The following is a 10853-nucleotide window of genomic DNA, read 5'->3' on the forward strand; positions in this document are numbered from 1 at the left end:
TATTGATGTTTCGGTTATGGGTGGGCAACATTTAGCCGTATTATCGCAGTAGCGATAAAAGTGACGATAAGAACTATTTATCTCTTTGCGTCACAGCAATTATCGCCCCAAAAGCACAAAAGCTGCTTTTGAAAATCATTCCCATTTGCATCTCGCTTCTTTGGGACACCAGTCACGTAAAGAAGTGTGATTGGCATCGCTAAACTGCGAAGGGATTTGCAAATTTATTGACGTTTTCATTGAACAAGCAGTGAAGTAAACAGTAAAACTAGCAATCATGACAATAACGACAGTTATTAATTGAAATTTATTGCGATAAAATTATTACAACAAATCCATCACGATAAACGATATGATGCGGGGGTCGACTGTGGCTCTGTGGGTAAAGTACTTGTCTTGGGATCGAAAGTTTGATTTCAACTTCCTCCTGTTCGTTTGTGGTCAAAATGATTAGAAAAGCGCTATATAAGTTCAGTCCATTTACCATAAGCACCCAGCTGTAGTGTGATGTGTGTGATTGGCTGTTTACGTCAACTTAGAGACAGAAAAGGAAGTGACTCCAAATTAAAACAGATGCGTAAACATGGTTTTGACAAACGCCGTCTATCAAGACACAATGTCACTGACTTTGCAGGAAACTGCATAAAAAGTTTAAACCGTTTTTTAAAACACGATTGTGTTTGAACATAGAAAAGGTTTGCTATGGCAGAGAGTACTGAAGAAACAGTTTAAGGGCAAAAAGTGAAACAAATGGAGCTACTCCACATTTAATGTATAATAAGCATCTATATTTGCCAAATACCTGAATAATCTGAGAAATGTTATGAGACATTTTCACTGCTAAGAGTAAAAAGTGTAGATTACAATGATTTTCTACAACATGGGAAGGCTTTGTAAGCTTCTGATTTGACTGAACTGTGTGCATAAAATAAAAATAATAATAAAAAAGAGAAATCAGCCAATATATATTACTTGTTCAAATATTTATATGTACGCAATAACCATTATAGCCACTGTAATGTTCAGGAAGAAGCCATTGAAACAAAAACCCAGACTACAGTTTGCACACAGAGAAAGACCTGCGTTCCTGGGATACCCGTTATGGTCTGATGAAACTTAAATTAAAGCGTTTGGCCAAAATGGCCATGGAGAAAACCACGACCATGTTGGAGTGAAGAAAGGGCGTGGCATGTCATGTTTCATTTCACAGCAGCTCATGCCTGTTTAGTAAGCTTTCATAATGGTAACTGGTGCCTCAACATATTGAGATCAGGTCATCTATGAATCTTAGCAGAGCTAACGTTGGTATTTAGTGCTTTTGGGTTAGCGAAAATAACTTTTTAGCTAGCAGTGCCACCACTGAGAAGGTAATGATCATCTTTCAGCTGCATCGTGTTAGATTTTGTTACAAATTCTAAAAGTTAGCATCATTTATTTGGTATTTTTGCACCATATTTATATAACACAGGAAACATGTTAAACATATAAAGCTAATTGTTCTACTTGAAACCAAAGAGACCTACTTTGAAAAGCAATGAAAAAGGCCAAACTGCTGTTGTCTTGAGGCAAATTGCTACTTTGAAGCGTCACTGATACTTACAGCCCGTGTCTTTAAGGCGGTTGATGGCATTAGACAGAAGGCGGACACAGCCCAGGAACCCGGCCCCTTGCTTCTTATGAATCTTCTTGTGATTCCACACGCTGATGGTGATCGAGTCCGATTTTCCGATGTACCTGAGGTGAAACGGGAGCAGAACGGATGTTTGCTTACAAATCATAAACAACGTTAGGATGAAGGCAGACAACAATGCGTTCACGAGAGCTATCATGAAGTTCACTGAGGATGCCCTGGGCCCCCTCCGACCAGACCGACTCCCAACAATAGGGGCCACAAACAAAGCTCTGCATCAAGGACGACACTCGGGACGCGGAGACGGAAGAGGAAGGTGTAGCGGCTCAGGGGGATTTTCCAGCGAATGTGTAAATCTGGCCCTGAGCATCTTGGCGTGTGACGGAGCATGACAGGCAAAGTGTGAACCCTTTGAGTCTTTTATAACGTTCCCAGCAGGAAGAGCGGGACGGGACTGTAGGAAGGGAGATAAAGAGCAGCAGCAGCAGCGTAATGCTGTTCGGTGACACACCAGCTGTACCTCATCAAGGACACGCTAACAGAAGAACCAGTGACTGATCTGTGAGCCCGCCTTGCAGCACCAGCACTCTGAGGCGAATGGTAAACCAAAGGCTTATTCAGGAAGGTTTTAGGCCAACTAAAGGTTCAAGCTCATGATGAGGCAAAAGAAGTCATTTCCCCTTCGAGAAAGACATTACCGTATTTTCTCGACTCGTCAGTCGCATTAGTGAAAAAATGTGGCATGAAGACAAAAAAACATATAAAAGCACTGGAGTATAAGTTGTATTCATTTAGAAATTGTTAAAGGGGCAGTAATGTGTTTTCCAGCCACATCGTATCATTTGTACAGCACAATTAAGTAACTATGTTACCTTCAGTTCCTATAAAATTCTGTAAGTATCAAATAAGTCTTCAAAGAATTTTGACTTTGTAATTTAAAGCATTGAAATTGGGTCTCTGTCTCTTTAAGAAGCTCCTGTTCTTTCTGAAACTCCGCCTTCAGGAAGTCGTCACGGCAGTGCTCCTCTCTTAACAATTCAACAATGTTTTTACCAACGTTGCTTCGAAGGTTAAGGGTCCAACATTAACCATAGCCTACCACCTTGGTGGTGTGGACACTACAAGGTGTTTGCTAATTGCTGCTGGCTAGTCTGAAGGAGCTGAGTGGGAGTGTCATGGGAAGCGGGAGCTTTGAAACGGCATCGCTGAGGAGGAGCTTCGTTATCAAAGGCGGAGCTAGGTTCACCCAGACGTTTTGCACAATGAATGGTTGCCACGGGAAAAATATGGTAATTAGCTTTAGAGTCTATTTAATTAAGTCACAACCACAAATTTATACATTATGTGGATTTTATGTGATGGACCAACGCAAAGTAGTGAATAAACGAAAAGAGTGGCGTACTCACGCTGCCTTTACCCAGGAACCCCAAAGTCAAAATTCAAACATTTGCCAAATTAATGGAGTCCAAAGTAATTCATCATTATTTCTGACAATACTGTCAGTTTTGTTTGTTTGTTTTAACATTATTAATTGGAATTTATAAAATTCAAATGAATTCAAATCCAAAAATCCTTTATCAAACCCCAGGGGAAATGAAATGTTCTTCAAGGAGTTAATGTAGACTACCCAATAAATCAGAATCAACTTCAATGAAAGCTTTAGATAAAAGGTTCCAGTCAAAGTCAAAGTAAAGAAATAAATGCAACTTTGAATCAATGTCCAGATTTAAAAATATTCACCAATTCTCTCCATCCAATCCCTTTGAGTCTAACCTTTTTTTTACAGGGAAGAATTCAGTCCCTAAATGTGGAAAGAAGGTAGAGATGCAACTAAAGCAGTAATTTCAAATGCACACCACACTTTTCAGATTTTTGCTGGCTAAGAATGAAAACAAACAAAAAAACAAAGCAATAATTTTCTTGTCACTTTTTAAATCCCTTCACGTCCAAAGGGGAATGAATACTTTTTCGAGGAATTCCGGAAGAATAAATTTCAAATTGCAAACAAAAATGACTTCAATTAATCAAATGGAGCAATAAAAGCTAAAATTATTGTAACACCGCAACTAATTGACGTAACACCAAAGAAAAAACAAACAGTCCAACATGGCAGCCATCTTACCCGGGCTACTGCTGTTGGCAGACACAACAACGAATCAACCGACCTGCCTTCTGGGGTCAGTAAAAATAAATAAACTCCAGCCAGCAGCTCAAACAAGTCACAGCAGCCAAGATACATATTGGAAATGAAAGACACATTTAGCGCAAAAAAAAAAAAAAAAGTGGGTTTATTTATTGTTTATGTCTGTCTGCTGCTGGACTTTAGCTCTAACGAGCTCTAATGAGGTTCTCCAACGTGTGTGTGTGTGAGTGTGTGAGGCCGGGCTGCGAGGAGAAAAAAAAAAAAAAAAAAAAAAAAAAAAAAAAAAAAAGAAGTCACCATCTGAACTTGTCGTGGCACATCTGCTCGGGTGGGCTCCCTCCCTCGGCTTAGAGCGAATCGTCTGAGCGATTTCAGAGCCGCGTCCCCCGTGTAATTACGCCGCCGCTTTTCACCAAGAGGGATCCGAAACAATGGGGCTGTGAGTAAGACGTCTGGACGTTTTGAGCGCGTGCCAAATGCCTGTCTGGGGTGCGATGGGAAGAGAGCCGCTCCGTCGTGTCAGACACGATGGGAGGGACGTGGATGTAAGTGAGAGAAAAAAAAAAAAAAAAAAGCAGTCGTTTGGATCACCCTTCGTGTTGTAAAACTCATTAGACTGGCGAAGAATTTTAACGCAGTCGTAGACAATAAAACCAAGCAGAGTCCCGATGATAAAAGTGAGCTTGACCATAAAACAGGCAGCAGATTTTTAGAACTAGATGCACCGTTTCCATTACATTAAAAGTTGTTGTTTTTTCTGGTCACAGTAAAAGGAAAATCAGGCTATGAATATGATTTAAAAACGCAAGGAGTATAAATCCTATGCAATTAGTATTCAGAAGTTGGCACCACAACTTGACATTTCTCTCGGAGTGGCACTTTTAGATCCATAATTCTCTACTGTATGGTTAATTATGACAGTCTCTCTGTAGGGCTGCAGCATGAAAACAGGCTGGAAAAAATAAACAGTACAGTACATTGCAGAAGTTTTCACACCCCTTCTCAGCCCCCAACTGTATTTATCAAGACTTTAAAGGGGCAGTATTCTGTGCTTTCCAGCAACAAAGTGTCATTTTGTAGCATAATCAAGTAACCACATTTCCTGCAGTTGTTGTAAGATGTTCTGTATATGAAATATGATTTAAAAGAAATTTTAATTCCTGATTCAACACCTTGAAATTGGGCTTCTGTTTCTTTAAGAAGCTCCTGTTCTTTCTGAAACTCTGTTGTCAGGAAGTCATAACAACATGGCTCCTTTAACAGTTTTCACCAGTGTTTCAACGAGACGTAGCTCCTATAATGAGCTCAGCTGATGTGCAGCTCCACCAGGTGTTTGCTAATTGCTGCTGGCTAGTCTGAAGGAGCTGATTGGGGCTCTATATGGCTGAAAATCAGAAGTTTGGAAACGGACGATTTTCCGAGGAGGAACTGCGATTTGAAGGCGGCCCTAAGTCCACCCAGGTGTTTCCCACAGCTGAATGGTTGCCATGGAGATTGAATGATTTCTCAAACATGCTTGGAAAAATGAAAGCAACACTCCAGGTCTGTTTTTGATGAGGGAATAACATTACAACATAAAAAAAGTTTATTTTTACATGATACTGCCCCTTTAAGAGATTTCAACAAAAAGATAAGAGTGGATTCACAGTGTTAGTATGCTGCTATAAACAATAACATGGAGCATTATTTAACACTTTCCCCCCGTATCCCTTACATGGCTTGTGGAAAACAGCTAATAAGACTGAAAGTTTTTGCTTCAACAGCAGTTTTCTCCTTGGCACTTTTTTATAAAAGACTAGATTTGTAGAGCAAAGCTCCAATAGCGTTCCTGCATAACAGATTCCCTAATGTTGGCTCTGGATCTCTGCAGCTCCTCCAGAGATCTCTTATTCCTGCCCTCTTTCTCTAGCCTGTTGGTTTAGGTGGACAGCCATGTCTCTGTAGTTTTGCAGAAACATGGATGTCAGTCGACTGAACTCATCGAAAAAAGACAGAAAGAAAGTTTCTGCAAGAAAAACAGAAAGAAAGAAGGACGGGCAGAAATATAAAAGAAAAAAGAAAGAAACAGAAATAAAGTCAAAGTCAGAAAGGAAGAAAGAAGCAGAAAGAAACGGTAAGAAAGAAAAACAGGCAGAAAGAGAGAAGCAGAAAGACAAAAAGAAAGAAAAAAAGAAAATAAGAAAGACAACATTTTTTCAACACTGGAGGAGAAAATAAGAAAAATCCAAACATGTTATTTTTATTTTTAGCTTTTTCAGACTGCATAGCTGGTTCCACTGTTTTATTTAGTGGCATCAGAGTAAAAGGGGCTGAACACAAGTTCACAACACAGCTTTCAAAGTTTTACTTCTAAAGATGCTGGCCACCATGAAGCAGCATTGATAACTGTGTTGCTCCATCACATAAAACCAGCTTGTAGTTGTAATGTGGTAAAACATCAGAAGGACATGGAAGCTTCTGCAAGGCACTAAAAATGGATTTAGTTTCGCTTCAGCACAACAACGCAAACAATTCCACATTTAGATTGCTGAATTGTGCTCTCACATCATTTTTATGGTTTGCACAACAAATGGAGTATGTAAATTAAACTAATTAAACGAAGAAATAAATGCTTTAGTTGACAAGACGTATTGATTTGGCTTAAAAATATCACTGCGAATTAACAGCTCGCAGTTTAGCTCTTCAGCAAGCGGCTCAGATGGTCACAGGAAGCGGGCTGGATGAGTGGGCGTGCATAATTTTCCATTACATCGGGCACTTAAGTGTTTGTTAACACAGTCTCTGGAGGACTCTTTATTAACCTAATGTGATAAAGTGGACACTCCCAGGAGCGTGGCTGAAACACTTTAAGCTAATGAACGCCAGCCTGCGAAGAAATTATCTGGAGGGGGCAACCGTCACCGACTGACAAACGGTTTCTATTTTGTTTGAACTTATTTAACGTCCTGAGTTTTTTTGTTTTTTTTTTTGTTTTTTTTTTTTTTTTGTACAAATCCGTTTTTACACAAATCCAGTGCAGGAAGATTGAGTGTGAGAGAAAAGAAGCCAGACTGTGTCTACTATCTTTGGCACGCCGGCCACATCCTGCAACATAGCTGAAGGGTCAGAGTTCACGGGCCAGTTTGCTGGCTGCGGCTCACCACAGGCCTGGAAACACAAAAACACACTCAGAATCTCTGGACCCTTGCATAACACACACACAGGGGAAGAATAAAATAAAATATTTTATTCCTAATACACCTTCCTAATTTTATTTTATTTTTTTAATTCTTTGCCAAAATTAATTTATTTGCCTGAAACATCTCTTGGAAAGAAAAGGGTGGTGGTCTCCCCCCTTTTTCAAAATCACTTTTCGCAAAAAAAAACAATAATAAAAGGACGTAAGCCATTACTTTAGAATTTAGATGGTACTATCCAAAAATAAAAAAAGAAAAGAAAAAGAAAAAAAATGTCTCAACAAGTTTAACATTTTCCGGAAATAAAATGTAATATTTGTGGGGCTTAAAAAAGGAAAAAAGAAAAAAATGTGACAGCACCTGGGAATCCCTCAGCCAGCCGCAGGAGTGAACACCAGCAGCCGGTGAAACACTGATGGGAGACGCATCACGGCTTCACGTGAACTCCAGCCGGCTGCATCGTCAGACCCGTGGGACGAGTTAAAACGCGGCGAGCCGATCCCTCCGCTCCAGTCTGAACGTCCCACGGCACACACGTGACATTCCCCCTCCCTCCCCCTGTCGGACGCGACACGAGCTGCTCTTTTAACAGCTTCGCAAAAAAAGCGAGAGCAAGAGAGAGAAGAGGGAGCGAAAAAGAGAGAGAGTCTCGTAGCCACGGCAACCAAACAAACTGAGACACGTGCTGCCTCCCGTTGTTGGCCACGATTGACGGTTTGGATAAATCGGGGCGAATGCTGGAAACTTTCACTCTCACACGCTTTTTTTTTTCATTTTATTTTTTTTCCAGGTTGCTTTTTTTCTTTTCTTTCTTTTTTTTTTATCTGACGGGGCAGACCGTCTTTTTGGGAGGGGAGAAAATGCGGAGCGCCGTACAACAAGACATGCACGTGTTTCAGTCAATGGAGGAAAGCGGTGTTTGTAGGCATCCCGCCCGTCTCCGCTTCGTTAAGTGCTGCTCCGGGGGACAGTTTTGGACTCAGTCGTGATGTCATCGTAAAAAGGATCCGCACACACCTTAGGAGCCAGATGTCAGAACTCCGTTCGTCTGTTGTCAATTAGGTCCCGTTAGCGTCTTAGCCCCAGACACATTAAGGTTAAATAAAGACAGACGTGCAAAGTGTGAGGCATGAACCGATAGAAAAGGGGAAGTCAGAGGGGATTTTATCTCTGAAAACAGATGTCAGAAGTGTCATAAATAAAAAAAAAGAAAAATAAATCCACTGGGACTCACAGATCGTAGTGTTGGTTCCACTTGGGGTCAAGCGTATTCCTCACAGTGTCTGTGGAGTGGCACTGGCCTGAACCGTCCACGACAACCTTGGCAAACGGATCAGGGAGACCTGGGGGGGAGGGGGGGGACACCGGAGAACGTCAACAAAAGTTTCAATATTTGAAAAAAAACAAAAAAGCTTTTCTTAAGGTGTAGAAATCATCTAAATAGTTCAGCTGATTTTACTTACTCTGGAATGAAAAAATAGTCATTTTATTGTTATTGCACAAAGACACAAAATGTCTTTGCTAGTCTACAGGAGGACACAGGAGGAAAAAAAATAAGAGTGTGACTATAAACACATATGGATAAATAAAAGTATTAAGAAGATAAAAAAGTATTTATATTAAGGGTGAAACAATTGAAGTTTTCTGGCTGACCTGCCAATTCCAATTTTAGTCAATGCCGATTTTTTGGGGGGATTTGAAAAGTTGCTAATTTGTCAACAGTTGGTTGACTATTGCTAACCCTGCATGTGCAAACCGGACCTGATGTCAGGTCCATCAGTCAGCTCGCTCTCATGTCAGAGCACAAGTCGACAGCGGTTGACTTTCAGACTTTACAGAGGTGGATCGCAAGTTCGATTTATCATGCAACTATGTGCCACTGACGATCACCCAAAATTAAGAAAATCTGGGCCAATCGATTAGCTGGCTGATTTATCGGCGCACTCCAAATTTATATGCTCTGAACATTTCAGATTTTCTCTTGTTGCAACTACAAAAATCGACATGTTTTATATCAAGCGAGTTTATGTAACAGACCATCAAAAAAAGTTGTGCAAAAATAAATTATGCTTTTTGTTTTACGCATTTAATCTGTAGTTTATGTTTAGATTCTACTCCCCTGCCTCAATGCTTTTGGCTCTCACTACAATTACAGCTGCAAGTGTTTTGTGGCCTGACTCCAGCAGTTCTGCATATCTAGACTCATTGCCATTCTTTTGTGGTTAACCATTCGCAAGATAATCTCTTGAACCTGTGGTCTGTGCTCTTTTCTGTCTACTTTACAGCTACGGACATCTTTGTGTTGGTATTTCACTCAAAATGGTAATAAAAGACACTCAACTTTGGCTACAGCCTGAGAAAACGTTAGAAAGTTCTTTGAAAGACGAAGTTTGATGCATTTCATCAGCACCGGTTTATAGTTAGTCTAAAGAACCAACAATTGAAACTAAGGCTGGGACTTTAATCCGTTAATTTTGATGTCTAACTCAATTAATCACATTTTTATTTTTTTAAAATTCAAAAACACAGATTTCGAACCTTTGTGTTGCGTTTCTGGTACGGCCGTAAATCTGACACACAAGCAGCAAGCAACTTCCGCATATGTGTATTTATTCAATAATTTGGCAGCAAAAAGGTTTTTTGAATTGACATTTTTGCTTATTTTGTCAATATACAGTCTTCAATTAAAATATGATTAATCAATTACAGACCTTGCAATTAACTGAGTCCCATCATTAGTTGAAACATTTTAAGACGAACATAATGCATCAGTCTTAAAAGAAACTGATGTGCATTACATTGTCTACAGCTGTAACAAAAGAAACAAGAAACAGATACTAAGAATTTTCAGTTTTTAACATATGTGTGTAGTGAAAACCCGAGTCATCCAGTGCTACGTGAGGCTGTAAGATCACAGACTAATGTAAACATCAGGGTTGATGCTAAGATCTCGATTTATTGAGCCGAGTAAACACGACGCTAAACGAGACATTCTGAACAGAAATTGTTTTCTGCCGCATTTTCATCCAAGCGAACAGAGAGCTGTAGCCAGCTTTGCAGCACATGAGCAATACAGATAACATAAAAATCCACTTATATATGCGTGCAACACGCTGCAAAGTGCAAAAAAACAGAGCAGGAGACTTAATTTTGTGACTTGTGTAAGGCCGAATTCAACTCAACTCCAGATTGTGGGTGCAACTCCCCCGACAGCTTTCAGGGTGAATGAATTCTCTGCTCCTGAACACGGGAGGGGCAAAAACCACCCAACAGAGCGGAGGAACTTTATATGCCCTTTCACCATGACAGCCTGCTCCAAACACACAAAAACTCTGCCAACACCCAACAAGAAGGTATCTGGAAGTTTGGTCTGCAAGAGTGCAAGCTGTCCACGGCGACTTGGCACAGTATTTGTCCCCTTTCTTGTGCCAACCGCATGAAAAAAAAAAAAAAGTTTTCTGGAGCAGAAGCTCATAAAACTTTACTTAATTCCACTTTGAGAGTAAAAAACTGTTTAGGTGTCACGGTTATTGGTGTCCCTGCTGATAACACTTTGTAAAAAAAGACGGGTAAGAAAAAACCTGCATAGAGTATCTGCAGGTTTAGTCAAGTCTAATAAGACTTTTTAAGACCTTTTTTTAATGCCACCTTGAATGAGATTTAGATTAAAAAAAAAGCAAATAACATAAGGGATGGTTGGGAGAATTTGCTGCATTAGAATCAAGCACAGCAAAAGCTGTGGACCCAGTTTTATGTTTCTCACACTGCGTATGGTTTTCTACACCCTTAACCCCAGTGGTACCTGGCTTAAAAGTCTTATTGCACCTAGCATCGTATGTGTTGGCATCAAAAGTCGTCCAGTGGTGAAAACAAACCAGCCAGCTGGCAATAAATTTACACTTAC

General features: G+C 40.2%; 1 protein-coding gene across 1 annotated transcript in view; it reads right to left on the reverse strand.

Moving 5' to 3' along the window:
• Positions 1–1586: 1586 nt before the first annotated feature.
• The window catches only part of LOC106959597 (E3 ubiquitin-protein ligase SMURF2-like), a 36344-nt gene continuing 27077 nt past the window's right edge, over positions 1587–10853 (reverse strand). Inside the window, exons 3-4 of the mRNA XM_015052289.1 lie at positions 8184–8292; positions 1587–1734 (exon numbers count right to left, since the gene is read on the reverse strand). Of these exons, the coding sequence (XP_014907775.1) occupies positions 1587–1734; positions 8184–8292 (257 nt within the window). The remainder of the gene's footprint in view (positions 1735–8183; positions 8293–10853) is intronic.

Source organism: Poecilia latipinna, unplaced genomic scaffold (genome assembly GCF_001443285.1).
Source record: "Poecilia latipinna isolate Pla-1442-1.1 unplaced genomic scaffold, P_latipinna-1.0 Scaffold1100, whole genome shotgun sequence".
Lineage (NCBI taxonomy): Eukaryota > Metazoa > Chordata > Actinopteri > Cyprinodontiformes > Poeciliidae > Poecilia > Poecilia latipinna.